The 22322-nt window shown below is 48.4% G+C and overlaps 1 protein-coding gene across 1 annotated transcript in view; it reads left to right on the forward strand.

Annotated features, from left to right (window-relative positions):
* The window catches only part of Samm50 (SAMM50 sorting and assembly machinery component), a 33249-nt gene continuing 10927 nt past the window's right edge, over positions 1-22322 (forward strand). Inside the window, exons 1-11 of the mRNA XM_020174206.2 lie at positions 1-153; positions 4391-4501; positions 5006-5107; positions 7068-7155; positions 10988-11094; positions 11553-11683; positions 11876-11963; positions 14160-14288; positions 14774-14845; positions 15814-15900; positions 20145-20215. Of these exons, the coding sequence (XP_020029795.1) occupies positions 133-153; positions 4391-4501; positions 5006-5107; positions 7068-7155; positions 10988-11094; positions 11553-11683; positions 11876-11963; positions 14160-14288; positions 14774-14845; positions 15814-15900; positions 20145-20215 (1007 nt within the window). The 5' untranslated portion in view covers positions 1-132. The remainder of the gene's footprint in view (positions 154-4390; positions 4502-5005; positions 5108-7067; positions 7156-10987; positions 11095-11552; positions 11684-11875; positions 11964-14159; positions 14289-14773; positions 14846-15813; positions 15901-20144; positions 20216-22322) is intronic.

Below are 22322 nucleotides of genomic sequence, written 5' to 3' on the forward strand. Positions count from 1 at the left end.
TGGGCGGGGCATCATGGCCGCCCCCAGTGCGCAGCATCCGGGGCCTTGAGGAGGTTGCTCTGACCCGCGGCTCTGCCACAGCGGGCGAGCCGTCTGCGCTCACTAGCTCAACTCTGCCCCGGAGAGGGAACCATGGGGACGGTGCACGCCCGGGTAAGAGACCCAGCGACCCTCTGGCAGGCCGGGTGGGCGGGCGCGGCGGGGAGACTTTCGTGGCTGTGCGCGCCGAGGGCGGCGGGGCGGGTGCCGGCGGCCGTGAAGACGTCGCCGACCTCGGAGCGCGACGCGTCCAGAGAAGGGTCGTGCCTTGCCTCAAGGTCACTCGGCGCGTCCGCGTCCCTAGGGGGACTGTGGAACTTTGCCCGCTGTTCTGCACACCTGTCCCACGGGGCTGTCGGAGACAAGAGCGCAGCCGTGGCAGTTGAGCGCTCGTGGTTGGCTTCCATTTGCTGTCTGGAACTTGGGAACAACCCCGTTTCATAAAACGGTGGGCGCCCCCATGAGTGAGCAGAGGAGCTGGCTTTATAGACAGATGAGGGCGTTAAAAAAGTCTGGTTTAAAAAAAGGAGGGAAGTTACTTCCTTTGTAAAGATTAAGGCACAGGGGACTTACCCTGCCAGTCTGAAGAGGTTTGTTTGAAGCCAGGGGGGTGGCACACACTCGTCATCCCAGCGCTTGGGAGGCAGAGGCAGGAGGGTCGCGAGTTCGAGGCCAGCCTGAGCTGCAGAGTGAGACCCTACCTCAAAAAACAAAGCAAAATCTTATCCCCCTGCCCTCTGCGCCTTGATAGACAACTTAAATTAACTCAGATCGCCCGCTTAATTTCTTCTGGGGGACATGGAACTTCAGCACGAGTGACAAGTCCACTTTGGTTTGAACGGTGGGGTCCACTGCTGGAGCTCAGTGCACACTAACGCACCCCCCCCATCACTTTTATTGAGCTAGACTTACTTGGGAGCTTGGAGTGTACTGACTGCCAGACATCCTGTTTGTAATGATTATGTTACTTCAGGAGCCCCGGCCCCAACACGGCCTTCTACTGTGATGTGGATTGTTCCACCTGCCCTGCTGAGAAGTTTTCAGTAGTTGCTCATTAATGCCCTGAAGAACTTAGGACAGGCATCTGAGCCTGGCTCCCAGAAATGACCTTAACTCCCCTCGTAACTGTCCTTCAATCCGGTCACCAAGGCTCTGCTGACACGACCTTTGGGCTGTGCTGTTGCATCCATTTCCCTTTCTATCGCTGAATTTCACATCCAGATTTACTTATTTGTTTGTTTGTTTGTTTATTTTGGCAGTTATGGAGTTTGAACTTGGATTTTGCACTTGAGCCATGCCTCCAGCCATACCCAGTTTTAGCTGGCAAAATAGTGCCATCTTTTAGTAGTTAGTTCACGTTGCTTCACATGAGCACTGTGTAGGTGGTTCACGCCTGTAATCCTAGCTGCAGGAGGCAGAGATCAGGAGGATCACGGTTCCAAGCCAGCCCTGGCAAATAGTGTGTGAGACCCTATCTCGAAAAAAACCCCTTGACAGCAAAGGGCTAGTGGAGTGACTTAAGGTGTAGGTTCTGGGTTCAAACTCCAGTAAAACACACACACACACACACACACACACACACACACACACACACACCCACACACCCACCCACCCACCCACCCAAGTTGCTTGGTAATTTAGGACATCAAGCTTTGATAGAACTGAGAAGCTGCAAGGACCTCGTGTCTTGAACTTAATGTCTGAATTCCAGACTGAAGGATCGCATGGGTCTGACAGGTCTTTGGTGAACCTTGTTTCATGCTTTGACCTTTTCAGGGTTTGTAAAGGAATTTTTTAGCATAGTGGATTGTAGACTTTGTGCGCAGACAAAGCGTGTTTGCTAAGCATTCAGATTAAGAATGACTGTGTACACATGTATTCTCTTTCCTTTCTTTTTTTTTTTGGCACTGCTGAGAATGGAACTTGGGGCCTCGGGCTTGCTAGGCCTGAGTTCTACATCCTCAGCCCTATGTGCGTGCATTCTTAATTTGCTCATGTTTTTAAGAAATGAGTAATGGGAAGAAAATGACATGGAATTATATGTTCTTTGTTCATCATCGTCGTTTTTCTTTTCCTTATATAAAGTTCAGCCTTCCCTGCAGGGACGTGGTGGCCCCTGCAGACGCTTAGCCTTCAGTAAGCACTTGGCACACATTTGTTAGCTGAGAGACCAAATGAAAATCCGTTCACTCACCATCCCACAAATAATTATTGAGCATTTCTTGCTTTTTGTTTTTTTCCCTTCAAGTTTTTGTTTGTTCGAGACAGGGTCTTGCTAAATATCTGAGGCTGGCCTTGAGCTCCCAATCCTGCTTCTGCCTCCTGAGTACTGGGATTACAGATATGCACTACCATACCTGCCTGTTGAGTGTTTCTGATACGCCTGGGTAGATAAAAATATGGGAAAGAAGAGGATATCTGTGTACCTGTGTGTCAAGCTCATTCACAGATTGCTAACGTCAAGAGACGTCCTATGAAGGAGGGACTGATTCTGCTAGAAGAAGCTAGAAATGGTGCACAGAGGTGACATTTAAGGTGGATCTTTAAGCTGCAATGGGTGGATTACCCTGGTAGAGGGAGCAGGGTGACAAAAACCTGAACGTGAGGGTAGCCCTGGTGGTAGAGATGGAAACCCAAGTAGCAGACATGCTTCGTGGTGGCCCTACTGTGGGTTCCGCTAGGGAGTCAGTGGTTTCTCTTCCTGTGTGTATGGTTCAGCAGTGGCAGCATGGTTTGGGGCAGGTGTGGAAAGGCTTTATTATACTGTCAGGCTACTTAGCTTTCCAGAGAGCCAGTGATAGTGCGGGGTGCACTGACAGGAGACCTCTGAGTTTCCAGGTGGCCCCAGGGTCCCCATTGCTTTGCAGACGTCCATGTCAACACTTCTGGGTACTTCAGAGGTGCTGACTGGAGAGAACTAGAGAAGGAGGTACCCATTCTCCCCATACTTGCCATGGTAATGCTCCCCTGACTGTCCCTCTCAGTCCTCCTCCAAGGTGCCTGGGAGCCCCTGCCGTGAGGCAGGTGTCCCAGTGACCAACAGCCAATGCACAGAGGAGCAAATCGGTGGTTGAAAAGCATGCCGTTACGTGTTGTACACTACATGAACATAATATGGAGCATTATCAGCGTGTTTTATGTAAATTATGTCTTCCCGGGCCGAAATGCTTATTGTGGAGATGCTCCCCTGTTTTGAGGTAGTGACAGTTCAGATGGAAGAAAGTAACTGTTCTCTGGCCTATTGTTTGAATATGCAAAGTTCAATGAATGAGACTTCCTACAATGACAAAAATCTGTTTGGGTCCAAACAAAATGCTGCCTTAGTAATTTGATTGTCAGTGTATCCATCCTAGAGAATATGCAGTTTTGATTCTGACAATTAAGGTATTTTCCATAACAAGCCAGGTGCTGATGGCTCGTGCCTGTAATTCTAGCTACTTGGGAGGCGAGATCCAGAGGTTCATGGTTCGAGGCCAGACCAGGCAAATAGTTCAGGAGACCCCCCCCCCACCCCGTCTCCAAATAACCAGAGCAAAATGGACTGGAGATGTGACTCAAGCAGTAGAGCATCTGCTTTGCAAGCACAAAGTCCTGCGTTCAAACCCCAGTCCCAACAACAACAACAAAAAAGCTATTTTCCAAAACAACAGAAAGCAAGCTTTTTTTTTTTCTTTTCCCTGATGTCTTTGTGGCATCTTATTTTTTTTAAAAACTTTTTTCCCTTCAAATGGGCCTCAGGTAATAAGATTTAGGTTAGTCATAACCCCCAGTCCTTGACACATTGTGGATTTGTATATGACCCTTTTAGTTAAGTTTTTTTTTTTTGGATACTGGAGTTTGAACTCAGGGCCTCATGCTTCTTAGGCAGGCGCTCTGCCACCTGAGCCATGCCCACAGCCCCTTTTGCTTTGGTTATTTTTGGGATAGTGTCTCGCCCCACAGTACTCCTACTTACGCTTCCTAAGTAGCTGGGATGACAAGTGTGAGGCACCTTGTCCAAGGGGTTTTGTTGTTGAGATGGGGGTCTTTCGAACTTTTTGCCCTAGCTGACCTCCAAGTGCAAATCACCTTCCAAGTAGCTGAGATTACAGGCATGAGCCACTGTGCCCAGCAAATTTTTAACCTTTATTTTCTAATAATCCAATGAACACCAGGGTGTTAACCATGGTCCTGAGAACATGCATGTAAACAGTAGGTCACACATGCCTTTTGTTCATCCTGTCCCTGCTGCCCCATCAGAGGGAAGAACTGCACTGACTTTCTGGAGGCCATCTGAAGGCTGGAGTCAAAGACCAGCGTTTGTCTCTCGTGTTATACAAGTTCCTTCACCTGTGGCTCCTCTCACTTTCAGAGTTTGGAGCCTCTGCCATCAAGTGGGCCTGACTTTGGAGCATTGGGAGAAGAAGCGGAATTTGTTGAAGTTGAACCTGAAGCTAAACAGGAAATTCTGGAAAACAAAGATGTGAGTTTTCTGCTGAAGCCTTGACTGGATTGTTACTAGGAACATTCACTTCCTAGCCTCTAGGGAGAGGTGAACTAACCTATAACAGTCTTGAGTAGAGAGAAAGTTCACTTTGCAGTGAGGACACCAGGCAGCTGAGAGCGGGTGTGTCATCCCTGTGGGGTCTTCAGCAGGATACACACAGCTGTGAAGTAAGGGGCCTCAGGGCTGAGCCACAGGTCCGTGCTCAGGAAGCGTGTCGGAAGGGGTGGGGGCCTTGCAGACGGCCTGGGTGCGGGGCTGGCGTCCTGAGTTGTCTGCATGGAGAGGCCAGATCACAGGCAGACCGGCAAAGGTTAAGTCTAAGTGGTCATGTTTTTGAAAAGGTGGAAAATAAAATGAAGTCTGTGAGAAAGTGTGGGTTACAACAACTGGAAAATACCGTGATGTTAATTTCAGGTTCTTGTCTTTAGTTTTGGTACCTAGTTTCTTGTGTAATAGCCAGTGTTCTCTTGTCTCGTGTAGGTGGTGGTTCAGCATGTCCATTTTGATGGACTTGGGAGAACTAAAGATGATATCATCATTTGTGAGATCGGAGAGGTTTTTAGGGCTAAAAACCTCATTGAGGTAAGCTCTGCTTCTGCCTGGCATTCTCTTCCAGTTTCTTCTGAAGCCCCCATCTCCACCCTGTCCCTAGCCTCCCACCCCAGAGGGACCCTTGCTCCTGTGTGCCTCCCTTAGCTTACTTATGTGCTGCATTTGTCCTTACCACCTCTTGTGCTGGGGAAAGAAGTGTCTGTCCCCCTGTCTATGGCCATCTGTCCTGTGCTTTTCATAACCCTCCCGGCATTGGAGCTGAAGTGCTGACTTCTGGTGAGGTGTCTCCCCAGGGCCCTTGCTGTATGCAGCCATCTCTTTCCTGCACTGTACCCTCCTCCTTCCTTCTGCCCTTGACACCACAGTGGACATGCCTGGCAGAGAACACCAACAGTGTCCCTGTGGCTAGGTCCAGCTGGCTCCTTTCTCTTTGCCTCTTATTGGCCTTTGAGCAGTGTTTAGCACTATAGCCCACCCCACTCAAAAAATAAGATTAAGGTAACAGCCAGGCATTGGTGGCTTATGCCTGTAATCCTAGCTATTCAGGAGGCAGAGATCGGGGGGTTGGGGTTTAAAACCAGCCTGGGCAAGAAGAAGCAAGATCCTATCTCAAAAATACCCAACACAAAAGGGCTGGAGGAATGGTTCAGTTGGTAGAGTGCCTGCCTAGCAAGAATGAGGCCTGGAGTTCAAATTCCATTACTGCCAAAAAAAAAAGAAAGATTAAGGTAATACATAAACACAGTTAAATAAAGAAGGCATAGAAATTCAAATGGCACAGAGAACATAAAAATGAACGTGCAGATTTTTGTGGCGTGGCAGTCAGGCTCTTCTGCATCCTCCAGGTGCGTAGGCTACTGGGAAGTACGTGTGTGGCCTGCAATCACTAACCCCATTCTTCACGTTTCTGCACCTTTGCTTTTTGTTACTGCCTTTTGATGTGAGCACACACCAGTGTGTTGGCTTCGTGGTGCCTTGCTGTAGGGACTTTGCATCATTTATTCAGAGCACTTCCCTTCTGATGAACATTTAGGTTAATTCTGCCTCCAGCATCTTCATGTAGCTTTGTATACACATGACTGTCCACAGGATAAGTCCCTAGAAGTGGGATTACTAGGTCTAAGGGTGTGTGCTTGTCACTTTTAACATATTCCTGTCCAAAGAGATGTACCACCGCACATTGCCACAGCAGCACACGAGGGTCTGCTTCCCAGAACGGTGTTGTTACCACACTTAAAGTTCTTGCCACACCCCAGCCCTCATGTGCTCCATCTAATCAGTGAGGGGTGGCCTTTTCCTTGCTGGTGAGATGTCCCTGGAGGCAGCTTCCATCCCTCAAGAACTCTCCTGCTTCCCTGTCTCCTTGTGAACAAGACTCTGGACTCATCCATGGGACCATGACCAGCACTTCTCTTAGAAAATCTTATCCTGCCTCTCCTCTGGAGAATTCTAAAGTCCCCCTTTCACCTGCAGGTGAAATCTATACTTTGTTTATCACACGAGATCTTTTTCTACTCTGCCTCCTGGGTACTTTTCCCACTTTGCCCCTCTTCTGTTTATCCTTCCAACAAGAATGGACTCCAAGCACCAGAAGGGATTGTTTACAATGAAGAGAGAAAATGGTGTTAGAAATTGTTAGGAAATTGAAATACCACAAAAAGACTCACACCTACTCATCTTCCCTGCATCAAAGAAAACCGTAGTCACACTTGATTGTGATCCCAGTGTGGTGCTGTGTGTGTCTCTTTTCGTTTTTTTGTTTGGCACAAGGTTATACTGTGTGGTTTCTGAGCCCTTGGGGGACTGGCACTTTTGAATCGGGGTTTTTTGTTGCCCTACAGTGTTGTTTCTGCTCTTACCATGGCTGGTCTTGGTAGTGTCTCTTCTTAGTGGTCAATCACTAAGTGCCAGATGTCAAGCACTAGCCTGGTCCCATAGCCTTAGTGTTTCTGTATCTTAGAATTAATCCTGTTTTCTTTTCTTCTTGTAGGTAATGCGGAAATCTCATGAAGCCCGTGAAAAATTGCTTCATCTAGGAATTTTTAGACAAGTGGATGTCTTGATTGATACGTGTCAAGGTACATGTCAGAGAGTAGAGTCTCCATGACTCTCCCAGGTCACAGAACAGTGATGAGGTTGGATAGAGGTAGCTCCTGAAGGCTTCCCAGAGAAGTCTTGGGAAGTAGTGGTCTGTCTCACAGAAGGAGCTGGGTTTTTATGTCTCGCCAAGATACAGTATTTTCTCAACCCTGAACTACACCGGGGCTCTGAGAATGATTCTGAAGGAGAGAGCTAGGTTTCTCTCTGCCTGTTCCAGCCCAGCAGCTGCCTAAGTGGGCTCAGGCTGACCCCATCTAAACACATGCTTTTAAAGGAGGAGGGTACCTGATACCTGCCCTAGTTTTGCTTGTTTTCTAGTGTTTGATGTGGAAGTGGCTCTTCCCTGAACTTAATGAGCACTTACCCCTTACTAGTGAGGCTCTTGTGAGCCTGGCCTGTGTAGAGAGGGCAAAAGGCAAGCAGTCCTCCTGGAGGGCTCTGTGGGGTGGGACAGGGAGGGCCCACATGAGGGAGTGATGGCAGCATAGATAACATGCTGTGCGGGGAGAGGCTGAAGGAAGAAACTGGCCTGGCTGGGGTGGGAGGGATTAGAGAAGACATCCTGGAAGGGGGCTGTACAAGCTGAGAGCTAAAAGATGCGTGTGAGTTGGTTTAGGGAGAAAGATTGGTGGTGAGGGAGGGATGAACAGCACACCAGTGAGGTTGAGCATTTCCAGGCCAAGTGGCCAGAGAGAAAATGGGTCATTGGCGGATCCAAGTGAATGGGAGAGCTGGAATGTGGGTTTGGGGGAATAAGCATGATGACAGGTGAGTAATCAGGAGAGGCTGGGGTGTAACTCCAGGTAGTGTTTTATTAGCATGCAGGGAACCCTGGGGTCAATCCCTAGCATTGCAAACAAAAACAAAACCACAGAAAAGACAAAGTAACCAGGTGACCAGATCGTGGAGGACCCTAATATGTCATCGTACAGTTTAGATTTTATTCTGAATGAAGCAGATGTTATTTGGAAAAGAAGTATTTGGCTAAATCAGTGAACTAGTAAATTGTTTATGATTAAGTAGGGAATATGTGTATATATATATATATATATATATATATATATATATTTGTGGTACTGAGGCTTGAACTCAGGGCCTACACCTTGAGCCACTCTAACAGCCTCCTCCCCCTTTTTTTTTCTCCCTTTTGTGATGTGTGTATTTTTGAGATAGGGTTTCACAAACTCAGGGTGGCTTCAAACCGTGATCCTCCTGATCTCTGCCTCCCAAGTCACTAGGATAGGCATGAGCTACCGGTGCCCGGCAAGAATGGGGTAATTTTGAGAAAACATAAATTATGAGACGATGTGTGAAAATGCTAGCAAAAATCTAAAGTTCTGTAAACCAAGGGCAATTTTATTCACTGGAGAATGCGCTCAGCTGGAGTCCGCAGAGCCCCAGCGTAGCGGTGGCTCAGACAAGAGTCTCTGTCTCTCCACACAGCTGGGGACTGTCCAGGGTGGTAGGATGTTGTGACTTCCTGGCTCCTCCAGTGGCCAAGCACTGTGTCATTGCCCAGCATGGGAAGGGACAACCCCTGTCCCAAGCTGGACACTGCACTCTTTTCTCCTGCCGTCGGCCAGAACTTAGTCACATGGCCACATACTCAGCTGAAAAGTGAGGTTCAATTGTGATTAAACGGTTGTCCTCAAAGTGCAGCCTGGGCCCGTAGAACTGCACTCACACCTGGCTGTTGCAAACTTTTTCACAAGCTGTGTTCTTCCTGACCTAACTGGGGGTGACTGGAGATGTAGAAAGAACAAACGATAGAAGACAGACATGCATCAAGCTGGGGCCAGGTGTGCTGGGTGCTCAGATGGAGACACGTAGCACCCTCATTGCTTCTTTTCTCTATTAACTCTTTTCTCTTTTTCTTTAAAACTTTACTTCTAAAGTCTTTCTTCTTTTCTATTCTTTAAAGTCCCTTTCCTTAGACTTGCTCTGTCCCATGATTTCTTTAATCTCTCTTAAAGTCTTGGTCCTTAGACTTGGTCTGTCCTACGTTTTCTTAAGCATAGCTTTTCTAAAGCCTATGTATAAAGTTCTCAGTGCAGAAAGCTGCTCTGGTGGAGACCCACACAGCCAGCAGCAGTGGCAGCGGCTTCCAAGCAGCCCACAGCCAGCCAATCAATCAATTAAAATCCCCCATCCTCCTTCAGGGAATCTTTTATATTCAGTGGTAAACAAGGAGGTGGAGCAACAGTTCCTGGGGAGGGGGTGTGACATTGTAACAAGAAAAATCTGCTCTCTACTTCTCTGAACATAAACAACTTAGGAAAAGCAGATGTGCTGCATTTTGCCTTCACTCTCTTCTGGGCTGGGGCCGTGCCAAACTCAGCCTGTAGCTCATTGAGCATAACTGTGCTTATGTCAGATTCTCATAGGCATCTCATAATCCACTCCCCACACCTGGCAACTCATTAGAAATGCAGGTTCCATTGCAGCAAGAATGCAGTGGGTTCCCAGATCTGTGGCATGACCTTGCAGGGGCTGTGAAAACTGTGAAACATGGTTTAAGTCTAGGGACCACTGGACTAGTCAGAGGGGAGAAAAGAGCTCTGTGCATCCATGACAGGAATGAGAAGGCCTGGAGACCCTGCGGTGTTCACACATACATGCCATACAGTCCACACAAGAACCTGAGAGCGGGTCACCTGCTATTTTCCTTGGTGTATTTTAGCTTATGAGACAGGCTCCGAGAGGTTTAAGTAACTTGCCCTGGGTCCAACAAGCCAGTGATGCAGTCCCAGTGCCAAGGCTGACCTGCCACCGGGGTGCTCTTCAGCATGCAGGCTTTGTTGACACTTGCTTTTAGTGCTCTCCTCTCCTGTTACAAATATGACCTTGTTCTGGTCTGCAGCCTCTGTCAGTGGTTCTCCACTCTGGCTGCATGGTCGAATTACCTGGGAACTTAGACCTGTTTGGGGCAGTAAAACTATACTGTGTGATATGGTTATGGTGCAAAAATGTCATTATATATTTTCAAACCCAAAGAATGTGCAATGCCAAGCGTGAGCCCGATGTTAACTAGAGGCTGAGGTAATAATGGGTGTGAGTGTGGCGAATGTGCCACATAGATGTGAGATGTGAATATTGGAGAGTGTGTGTTAGGGTAGTGAGAAGTTTGTGGGAATACTTTGGGCTTTCTGCTCTATCTCTGTACACCTAAATTGGCTCTGAAAAATGAAGTCTATTCATTAAAAAAGTAGATGGGACCCAAGACACCACCCTTGCCCTCCTGACTGAGCTTATGGGAGCCAGTGCCTGGGCATCGATAAGTCCTGATGGCTGCCCAGATGTCCAGCGGGGTGAGCACATGTTCCTGCAGAGGTTGGCCTCCCTGTGCAGGTGGTACCCTGGGCCTCGGTGGGCATGAGGTAGCAACCCAGTTCAACACTGCTCAGACCCTGGCTGGGTGAGAGATGAGTTCTTGCATCAATCATTTAATAAGCAGTCTCATGTTTATGATTTTTAATAAAATCCTTATTGTCATGAATCCCATGTTTTAATATCAGTTGAATCATGACTCCAAACATTTTCAAGGACCTCGTGGGAGAACAAATTGCTTTAGCACGTAGTACTTGCTTGTGAAAATAATGCTGTATATTGTTGTCTTCTGTAGCCACGGTCGACTGTTGGTGGTGGAGAGGTGAATTTGGATTTTGCATAAGTGGTGTCATTAAAAGTAGATAGTGTAATCTCCAGAGGAGATAACCATGAACCTTCAGACTGCTTTTGTCTTTTTAGCAGAAGGACCACAATAAAGGACATACCGGCAGCCTTATTGTGTACTATTTTTCATTTCCTCAGGTGATGATGCACTTCCAAATGGGCTGGACGTTACCTTTGAGGTGACTGAGCTGAGGAGATTAACAGGCAGTTACAACACCATGGTTGGAAACAATGAAGGCAGCATGGTATGCTGGACTCACCTTTCCTTGTATTGCCAGTTAGAAGTCTGAGCTTTTCAAACGCGACTGCATTCTGAAAGCTGCTGAGAGCTTTGCAACTTTCTCATCGCATGTACTTGGTCTGATTAGACTGTTTAGTAGGATCATTTGACATCAGTAACGAGGAATATTTTGAAATTATTTGTACTGATGGTCCCTGTTCAGATTCCTTTCCACTCCACTCCTGGGCAGTTCTGTCCTCAAGCTTCACAGGAGGCAGGCCTAGCCTGTTCTCCATGGATCAGGTCGCATGTGAGATGCTGGGTGCTCAGCAAAGCACATTGAAAAGAATAAAAGCCATTGCAAACCAAGGCCATTTCTGGTCTGTGCTGGTGTTCTGTTTTTATGACAGTCTGTGTGTTGCTTTAGTCTTTATTAAAAGTTATCTTTCCTTTCATTTTAACCACTGCTTTTTTCCATTGTAGGTACTTGGCCTCAAACTCCCTAATCTTCTAGGACGTGCAGAAAAAGTGACTTTTCAGTTTTCTTATGGAACAAAAGAAACTTCTTATGGCCTGTCCTTCTTCAAGCCACAGCCTGGAAACTTCAAGAGAAAGTAGGAAGCCAAACAGACCCTTGTGTTCAGTGGCCTGGTTTAAGTTAAAGTAGATGGCAAGCGACAGTCACCTGCCCCTTCTGCACGTGGTAGTCCGCGTACGGATGCCCCAGTGTAGCACTAAGCTGTCACTGAGGTGTGTGAGTTCCAGCCCTGGCTTGGCTCTTAAAGCTGTGTCCCATTGTCTCCTAGTCTCTCTGTGAACTTGTACAAAGTCACCGGACAGTTTCCGTGGAGCTCACTGCGGGAGACAGACCGAGGAGTGTCTGCCGAGTACTGCGTGAGTCCTTCCCTGGGTCCCCAGCACATGTGGGTGGGACAGTTGTCTTTTCTCATTGAGTCTGAAGGCAACAGGGGGAGACAGGTAAGCATGCAGGTCCTTCGCTTGCCCAGCGGCTGCCCCTGGCCAGAGGCCTCTTTAGCTGATGCAGGCAGCTAGAGTTCAGTTAGTCGTTCACATGCCTTCAGTCCTCCTGACTGCCTGGGCTAAGGTTTGTCTCCCTGTGTGCGTTAAGAGCAATAGTTTCTGATAGCCAGCGTACTCACTATATATTGCTGGAAGGTTCCATTATTGGTTCGCACTAAGGTCTTGAAGGATGTGACTCAGTATGACAAAAGGAATTAATATCATTTGACCATTGTTTTAGCTTTATGAGGACCTGCTCCTTTTTTTCCTTTCTTTTTCCACTTTTCCTTCGTTACCCCATGAGACATAGTGTTGTAAGGAGTATTTCCAAAGTGGAGTCCTCACACTGCAGCGCCAGCCTCACCTGGGGGCTTGTTAGAAATGCAGAGCCACAGGCCCTGCCTCAAACTGTACAATCAGAATTCTGGCAACAGGTCTGGAAGCTCTTTGTACTTTCTCCAGAGAACCCTACAGAGGCCCTGAAGGTAGACCCCTATACCTGACTGGTCTGGGGCACCTAATAATAGTGTGTGACCTCAGGCAAAGTCACCATCTGTGAAAAGAAGGAAATGACAGTGCGTGTCCCATCCTGTCCCATCCCCTGTACAGGGCTGCTGGGAAGAGTAGATGAGAGTGCAGGTTAAACTCCTGACTCTGAGCTCACTAAAGCACTCAGGATGAATTAGCCACACATGACTGGTGCTTGCAGACAGGCCATGAAACTTGGAGCTTGCTGACGTGGACTAGGTGGTCTGCAGGCTCAGGGTGTAGACATGAGCACCCATGAGCATTTTCTCCACGTTCTCTGCACCTGGAGTTTCCTTCCTCATGCTCCCTCATCTCTTTTTCCTAAGCCTTTTAAAAGAGCAGAGTCCTAGAAAAGTCAGAACACTTTGCTTTTCCACATGGACAACAGGAAGGAAGGCACAGAAATATGGAATGACTGACTGTGGGGTGGAGGTGAAGATGGACAGGGACCCAGAAGGGTAGGGGCTTGGAACTGGCAGCCCCAAGTGAGGGGAGCTGAGATCCTGGGGAATGGGCTGTACTGAGTGCACTGCTGTGTCCTCAGGCCACACCAAGGGGTTCTTTGCCCTGTGAGGTGGCACTGTCTACCTGCAAGTCCTAACATTGACTGCAGAGCCTCCAGTGTGTCTCCTCTGAACAAATTTTTCTTGTTAGAGCTGCGTTGTGTATAAAGAGTGAAGGTGACTAAGAAACTCCACCTCTTGTGGGTATTTGGGAACTGACCTGAGTCTCAGGTCCTCTGTGCAGAAATGGTGGCTGAGCCACGGCCAGCCATCTCTCATGCCATTCCATCTCCAGGCTCCTCAGGTCTACACAGTGCCTGATGGGCACCAAAGTGAGCACCCTGGGCCTCACCTTGCAAGCTGATGGTGTGTTCTGGTCTGCATTGGTGCCTTCCCACCCAAAGGAGAGAGGGCTGCAGAATGCCCGGTGTGGGCTGTGCTCTGGGGAGTTCAGGGTAACCTGTTTCCTTCTGAGAGTCAAGTCAGTGTGTGCACTGTTCAGAGGGGATGTGGGCAATTCTCTGAGATGGATTAAGTCTAGGACACACTGACCTACCTGGCTTTGCCAGCAGTGTCAGACTGAGAAGCAGGTCCTTGCCTGGAGTCAGGATTTGCTTGCTCCAAGCTTCTGGCTGCAGGAAGGATGCACCCAGCTTCCATGTGACTTAGTCTTCTTATTCTTTGGGGTTGATACCTGCCAGAGCACCAGGTGACAGGGTTATATGGGTTGAGTGGGTGTGAATGGCATCATCTGTGTGTCTTGCTCTGTGCAGACATAGAGAAGACAGGTTCCTGCTAGCTACAGAGCTGCCTTGAGCTTTCAGACCAGCGGCTGCTCCTTTGGGTTGGTTCACAGCTTTCCCCTTGCTTACTCTGTGCATCCTCCTCTGCTCCCTACTTCCTTCTTCCCTTCATCTAAAAACTTTTACCTTGCTCATTAGTTAATGACTTAGTAAGGCCTCCCACAAAATAATTTGCACCCACTTGCCCTAGTGTGCACTGTGTAGAAAGACGCCTCACTCCTGCCATGTGCCCGCAGTTTCCCATATGGAAGACCAGCCACACTGTCAAGTGGGAGGGAGTGTGGCGGGAACTCGGCTGCCTCTCCAGGACTGCTTCCTTTGCTGTGCGGAAAGAAAGTGGACACTCACTGAAATCCTCTCTTTCGGTAAGGTTTTGTTCTTTGAGGAAATGATGAAGTTTGTCCAGAGCCATGTTGCTCCCTGGGAATGCAGTCTCCACCGTCTGGGGTGACTGAGAGTATCACAGAGATTGGGTGGGCTGCCATGGTGGCCCCTGACTCTCTATGACTCACTGTCCACTGCCTTATGTTATTTTTTCTAAGTTACATTGGTGGTGCTGGGGAGAGGTATGTTTAAGAATTGGCCATGGAATTTTAGCTTCCAGAAGTCATTAGAAAGCTGGTGAGTTGACTTAAAGCCAGGTGCCCTAGTAGTCAGCAGCAAACTCCCAGGAGCATTGGCTCAGTTGAAGTTCCATGTTGGATTGGACTTCTTTCTGGGGCTGAGTAGAGGTGAAGCGCTGGAGCCAGGCAATATACCTAGCACAGGCCTAGCAGACAGTCGGAGCTCAGCAAAGCTCGTTGTTACTGTGTCCATCTGCTTGACATGAACACACCCAAGTTTCTTTCAGCATGCTATGGTCATCGACTCTCGGAACTCATCCATCTTACCAAGAAGAGGGGCCTTGCTGAAGGTTAACCAGGTAGCGTTCTTCCACTGACCTCCGTGGGGTTTGGGGAGCCAGCGAAGTCTTGGCAGGTGGGCATCTGTAGGGGGTGGGGGACCACATAGAGAATATATATGTTTAATATTCAGCTTTTCCTTTAATTAGTCATCCTAAAGGATGAAGTTGTAGCTCAGTAGTAGAGTGCTTGCCTAGGATGTCTGAAGAAGGCCTTGGGTTTAATCCTCAGAACTGCAGAAAGAAAAAAGAAAGATCATTCTAGAATTGCTTGCAAGATGGTCATCTCCACTCTCAGGACTTCTAGCCCTTAGTCTCTGCAGTTCAGTCTTGTGACTCCTCAGAACCCAGAGTGTGAATAAGGTGGTGGCATCTTTAGTGGTGTCACATAACAGGCCAGGAGGAATGTTGAAGAAGGAGCTGCAGACTGGGATGGGAACCCACATGGGGCTGACCTGGCAGTGAGGGATGTGCGGTGTGGACCTGGTGCCAGTGGAGGAGCTGTGTTGACAGCCTTACGTCCTCCTCCAATGGCTTGGAAACACTTTTAGTTGTCTAGACTTTACTTCTTCTGGAGGCATTTACAGACTTAGTTCCTTACTGTGAGGTAAAGAGCACAGAGACAAGCAGGCTGTGATGAACTATGAGGGCTCCCCTGAGTGCTGTCCTGGGGATGGTGGTTGTGTGGGACAGGAGCTGGATCTTCAGTTTCCGAGAAGCAGCTAAAAATCAGATTTTAGTGTAAGATATTCCACACTGGGAAAAGTTGGCTGACATTTTCCAAATACTGATGAAACAACCAAGCTCCATGGTTCTCCATCTCTGTCCATCCCTTTTCACTATCTGCAGCAGTTAGGATATAGACAGAAGTTTCTTTTGCCTTCTAGAAAATAGAAAATAGAAAATAGCAAAAATAAACGAATTGCAAAAATAAGACTTAGTACCCCTAAGTTTGCTTGCTCCATGTGACCTGTGGTTGTTCTCTGCAGGAACTGGCAGGCTACACTGGAGGGGATGTGAGCTTCCTAAAAGAAGACTTTGAGCTCCAGCTGAATAAGCCACTCATGCTAGACTCAGTGAGTACTAAACCAAGGCACTGTCACCTGCACAGGAATTTGGTTTGAAATCTTACTCAGAAATTTTAGTTCCTGAATCCCAGAGCACTTGGAGAACCCAGAGCTAGAATACCTTAAACTGAAGAGCTGAAAGATACCTCCAGGGTTTAAAACTCAACTGGTGCCAGGCATGGTGGCCACACCTATAATTCCAACACTCCAGAGGCTGAGGCAGGAGGATTACATGGCAAGACCCTGTCTCAAAACACAAAACCAAAACCAAAACAACAACAAAAAATCCAAGTAAGTGACCTTTTCTGCTGAAGTCTGTGCTCCTGCTCCCAGACTTGTACAGCGCTGGCCTGGCAACCCTTGACTGTCCCCCGTGCTGCTCTAGGTGTTTACCCTCAAAGCCACCCCCAGAGCTCCAGCCCCATCTCCCCACTTTTCACTCAGTGCCCTGAGTCGGCTCTATGCCTCTTTCTTCCCCAACTGGGGTCCTGTTGGTCTTTCTGAAGTGCACTCCTGCTGTAGTGCTTGCTTCTTGTGGCCCTTAACTCAATGCTGTGGTTTTCTACCACAAAGGCTTGGGCTTTTCTTGCAGGTCTTATCCTCACTCTGTATTCTGCTGCCTACAGCTCCCTTTCCTCAGCTGTTCGCTTAGCCTCTTACTCCCGGTTTTTAGGATTTGGACACAGGCATGTTTCCTGCCAGTCTTCTTTGACTCACTGGTGAAGATGGGGTGAAAGGCTGCACTGTGCCTATCTCATGGTAGCATCTATCTGTCCACTCCCCACCCATCCAGCCCTCTGCCTACTCACCCCACCTCCAACCTGCCCCAGATAGGTGTTGGCTGCCATGCACCATCCAGGCACTGTACACAACAGGAAGTCAACATGGTGCCTGTTCTCAAGGGACTTACATTCTTGAGAAGGGAGATCTACAGGCAGATTCACTCACGTCATTACAGGTGTGATGAGTGAGACCAAGGAATATAGAGCAGAATAAAGAGAGAACCAAGAGGCTTCATCTGAGCACAGCCAGGGCATCTGTGGGGCAGAGCATAGGCATATGTTGCAGGACCTGCCAAAGGCTATTGTGACTCACTGGAGCAGAATGAGGAACAGGAGGGCATCCATGAGGCAGTGTGGGGCTGGGGCCAGTTGACAAGGGGCCTTGGAGGCCAGGGCTCTCCCTTCACTCTAGACAAGTAGCTTGTGGAACAAGCAGGTGTTGGAGGAGTGGCAGGTGAGGGTGGGTGCTGCAGGCTGCTGCAGGCTGGCAGTGGACAAACAGCACATGTGCCAGAGATTTCACTGAGAGTGAGGGCCAAGCTGAAGCCAATATATGGATGTGAGGAGCGCCGAGATGTGAGGCTTGAGCATCTAATGTAGGGTGCCCCTTACAGTGGGTGGCAGCTGGAAGAGGTAGGGAGGAGGCAGGGTTGAGGGGCCAGGCTGGTGCTGGCTTTGAATGTGTTGTTGGGAGGTGGTGAGTGGGGAGGTAAGGCTCAGTCTGGAGTTGTGGAACTCCTGTGTAGGAGAAAGAGGCAGACACAGGGCTGGGCTTTGGGATGTGCCAACAGCTAGAGGTTAGAAGATGAGGCTAGAAAATGTGGGAGAGGAGGGAAGGGGGAGATAGAGAGGGTGAAGAAGGAGTGGTGGGTCAAGTGGGCAGAAGAGAGGCAGCAGGGGAGGGCAGGAGTGGGGCGGCAGCTGTTCAGGGGTAGGAAGTCACTAGAGGGGATGGCTCAGTGCAGTGTGCCCTGTTGACTCTTGGAGGAGAAGGAACATCAACAACGAGCTGGTGGCTTCTAGCTGACATTACAGTTCAGCAGTTAGTAAGAACCAGCTGGCTATGCACAGTGGTGAGGGAGGCTGGGGAAGCACAGTAGGACGCAGGTCAGTTGTGCCACTACAAAATAAAAAGAGAAGGGAACAGAAGATTGAAGACAGAAATGACAAACCAGCTCCTTTGAGGAGCAGAGAAATGGGGGAGGATGGGCAGAGTAGGGAGGGGAAGGGTTTGGCTGGTTTGCTTCTTGGAAAGGCGGTGGCTGTGACCTTGTCTGCCTGCTAGTGGGAATGCTGCATAAAGGGAAAGCAAAAGCAATGCCTGTGAGGAGGGGGAGCAGGTGCAGAGCCAGGCAGGAGGTAGAATGGGCCGGTGAGTGTCTCAGGTGTTGGAGGTGGACAAGGGAGGACCACCTGTGGAATCGGCACCTGCGTAAATAGAGCAAGAGGGACGCAGGGGCAGCTTGAGGGCCTGCTGGGATTGAGAGTCAGGTTGAACGTGAGCCCCATGCCCACTGTTTGCACCACCACGGTGTGTTCTCCCCCACTTCCCACACCCAAACAGGTGTGGCCGAGAAGGAGCCAGAGCTGAGGTTTGCCTGGCTGGAGTCTTGCAGGGTGAGACACAGGTGGAGGTGAGGGCAAGTCTGCAGGTTCTAAAATGGGCCTTGGAATTACAGTTCAGAAGGGCAGGGACAGAGGAGGAGGAGGAGGAGGCCATGGAGGTGGGTGTGTAGGCCTTACTGCAATCAATGATGAGGGGACGGGACCTAAGGGAGTGGATTGTAAAGGTAGCTGTGGTTGGTGAGCCTTGGGCTCTCTAGTTTCTAAAGTCAATGCAGGTGAGGTAGATGGTGTTTTGGTGCTTTCTGCAGAGAATTTGATAAGAGCCACCTGTAGCTTCCTGTCTGGTGCTCTCTTGGGCTGGCAGTGGTTAAGGGTGACGTACGCCTCTTTCTTCTAGGAGACTTTCGCCTGGTGGTGTCTTAGCCTCCAGGCTGTCTCACTAAGCATGCCACCTGTGGGCCCTGACCAGGTCTCAAAGCCAAGCTGTGTTGTCCACCACAGGCGAGCCTGTTCTGCAGTCCTATCTTTGCTCCTGTCTGAAGTGGCATCAGGGTTGGTGGGGCCCATCTTTGAGCATTCTGTGTAAAGGGCCTTGCTTTACTCTGCAGTATCTCAGGCTGCCTGGCTCAGGGGAGGGGTTTCCAACAAACAGTTGAGTGTCACAGAGCAGAATTCAGATGCTCCTCAGTGTATGATAGGCTCACGTCCTGAGGAACCTAGCCTAAGGTGAAAATTCCTCAATGCAACCGAATGTCATAGGTCAGCCTGGCCCAACTTAAAATTGCTAGAACACTCCTACTGTCCCCTGCTGTGCAGTCAGCCAAGGCAAAGCCTGGCTCATGGTAGCGTGTTCTGTGTCTCTTGTGATTTGTTCAGTACTGCCATGCTCCTCAGAAAGTCAAGCAGTCTTGTTGCACCCTTGGCTCCTGTCCTCAGGAACCATCTGTGTTCCATGGGGCCTGCTCCATCCACACTCTGTACCACTTACCACCTGTAATCCTTTCCACTACAGCTTTTTTTTTTTTTTTTTTTTAATGGCACTGGACTTCATGCTTGCAAAGCAGGCACTCTACCACTTGAGCCACACCTCCAGTCCGTTTTGCTCTGGTTATTTTGGAGATGGGGGTCTTTCAAACTGTTTGCTAGGGTTGGCCTTAAACCATGATTCTCCTGACCTCAGCCTCCCAAGTAGCTCTCAGGTGTGAGCCTCTGGCGCTCAGCCCCACTTCTAAAATATAAAAATAAATAGCTGAGCAGCTTTGAAGGGCAGGAACTTGCAAGGACACGAGATGAGTAGGGGTGTGGGGCCTGCGCAGTTTGATGCTAGGGAGGCATGGGGTAGACCAGCCAGAGAACCTTGTGGTTGGAAGCATTGCTGAGTAGGCCTGCTGATGGATGGGTTAAGTGCTGTAAAGATTGGGCCCCTGAGCTCAGCCTAGCCATTGCCCCTGATCTGGCATAGAGCAATCCTTGAGGTAGGTTGGAGGTATCTCCATATTATGTAATTTTAGGAGCACTGCAGCCTGGACCATCTTCCAGCCTAAGATGCTGTGTGCCCCAATCCCCCACATCTTGAGGCCCAGTCAGAGGCCTGAGCAGATCACTTGTCCAGGGCCTTGATCTCCCTCATCTACCCAGCCTGGCTTGTCTTGCTGGGCATTGCTTCTCATGGCAGAAGGGGAATCTTCTGGGGCAGAATGGGAGCCAAGCCCTGCCAGACTTCAGTGGGCTACACTTAGAATTTGAAGTTGACTTTGAATGAGTTCTTCACCCTTGCAGCCAGGCAGTTGCCCCTGTCCCCATTGTAGAGCCCATAGGCATAGAGGCTGGTCCAACCTCTGTCTGCTGATGTCCACGGGGATGAAAGACACTGGATGGAACAGCTGTCTGCCTCTGTTTGCACAGGTCTTCTCAGCATCTCTCTGGGGTGGAATGTTGGTGCCCATTGGTGATAAACCATCGAGTATTGCCGATAGGTAAGTGATCCTCAGTGAGGGGACAGTTTCTCATGTATTCCTTTGATCTTTTTGGTTGGTTTCGTGCAAGATACTTCAGAGGAGTTTTCTTTTTGAAGAGAGCAGTATTTCATATTGCACCTTAGTTTTTACCTTGAAGCCAATTTTGAAATGCCCAGAACACACTATACTTAGTATCTTTTTGCGTTTTTGCTGTTTTATTTTATGGTTTTTTAAAAGTTGTTTTCTTTTTTGATTATGAAAGAATGTAGTTCATACTTGTTTCAAAAATGGAGAAGTCGAGAAATATTTAAGAAAGTAAAAAAGCTCAATCCTAGTTAGTGACAAGTAGAGTTAACATCTGAGACAAGGTCCTTTGAGTCTGCTTATTGTGGATGTATGTTTGTGTGTGCATATTAAGTTGTTAAGATACTGTATTTTACATACAGCTCTGTATCCTCCTTGCTTCTTAAAAAGATTTTCAGAAACTACAGAGTAATCATTCACCACGTCATGAGGAATTCTGTTTTTTTTTTTTTTTTCTTGCACTATTGCAGTTTGAACTCGGGGCCTCGTGCTTGGTAGACAGCTACTCTGCCACTTGAGCCACTGTGCCAGGAGTTCTTCTTAAGTAGCATTTTAAGGGCATACAATGTGTCATTACTTGAGTATACAGTAACTTTTCACTCTGCCTCAGCTTTCAGTTATTTCTAATTTTAGGATTTTTATAAATATTAATGAAGAATAACTTTGTAAATAATTTGTTCTCTGTCATATGCTTCTTTTTCTTCTTTTGAACTCAGGTCCTTGTAGCTAGGCAGGTGCTCTAGCACTTGCCCTGTACCTCCTGGACCCAGATCTATTTATACCTCCTACATAGCTGGGATGACAGGCACAAGCCACCATGCCTGACTGTTTATTTTCTTTTTCAGCAAGAATTCTAAATGTCTGAGTCAGGCTTAATTATAGGCTTATAAAGAATATTGTTGAGCAGGACATGGTGACACTTTTGTAATCTCAGCTACTTAGGATCCTGAGGCAGGAGGGTCATGTGTTCAGGGCCAGCGTAGGCTGTATAGTGAGACCCTGTCTCAAAAAGCAAAAACCAAACAACAAAATCCACATCGGAATATACTGAGTGATCTCTCTGATTAGGGGCAAACTGCAGCACACCCAGGTGTTGGCAAGTGCAGCACTGAGGGCCTGAGAAGTCATCACCCAACCAGTGTCAAGTGGTCACTCTGGGAAACAGAAGGTTGGGGAGAGGGGTCACTTGTTAGGTGCTTCCTGGGCACTGGAATTCTTTAAAATAATACGTGTGATTTATCTTGTTTTTCAAAAGAGTTGGGCTTGCTGTTTATTGTTACTATTGCTAATAGAGTATTCTGGAAAGCTTCATTTAGAAGTCCCAAACATTAACAGCACGTTGCTGTAATAGGATGTCTGACAGAAAGAAACAACTAGAGGGAGTGTTGATTCATTTGGCTCATGGATTCAGAGGTTTCAGTCCACAGCCCTTGACTATGTTCATTCTGAGCCCATGGTCACCAGAGCGTGTAGAGGAGGAGGCTGTTACCTTAGAGGGTACAGGAAGCAGAGAGAGGAGAAGGGACTGGGGACCAGCCATAACTGTCAAAGCTATGTGCCTGGTGACCTGCTTCCTCCAGCTGGAACCCCTACAGTTTCCAGAACTCCCAGATAGCCCCACCAGCTGGGAACCAAGCACTCAACATGTGGTCCTCTGGGAGCATTTCATGGTCATACGTAACATGGGCGTTTATGTTCGAATCGATAAATTCCAGAGGTGTTCTTCTGCAGGAAAATGAGAAACAGCAGGCAGTGTTCCTCCAGCCCAGTTAAGCACGGCCCTGGTGGGTCAGCAGCAGCTCTGAGGGCAGCAGCTGGCTATGGCTGCCCTGGAAGCCACGCTGAGGGATCATACACTACTTCCCTTATTTCAGTTTTTTAAGTAACTATCAAGGTGTAAAATTGAGTTATTGAAATCCAGGAAGCTTGGAAGTTATTTTTCAATGACTTTTAATCTATGCTTGTCATTTCATTCAGATATAGCTGGAAAAGGGTTGATGGTCAGTCTGTTAAGGACACCAGGGGATTGGTTGTGGTTGTG

Source organism: Castor canadensis, chromosome 8, assembly GCF_047511655.1.
Source record: "Castor canadensis chromosome 8, mCasCan1.hap1v2, whole genome shotgun sequence".
Classification (NCBI taxonomy): domain Eukaryota; kingdom Metazoa; phylum Chordata; class Mammalia; order Rodentia; family Castoridae; genus Castor; species Castor canadensis.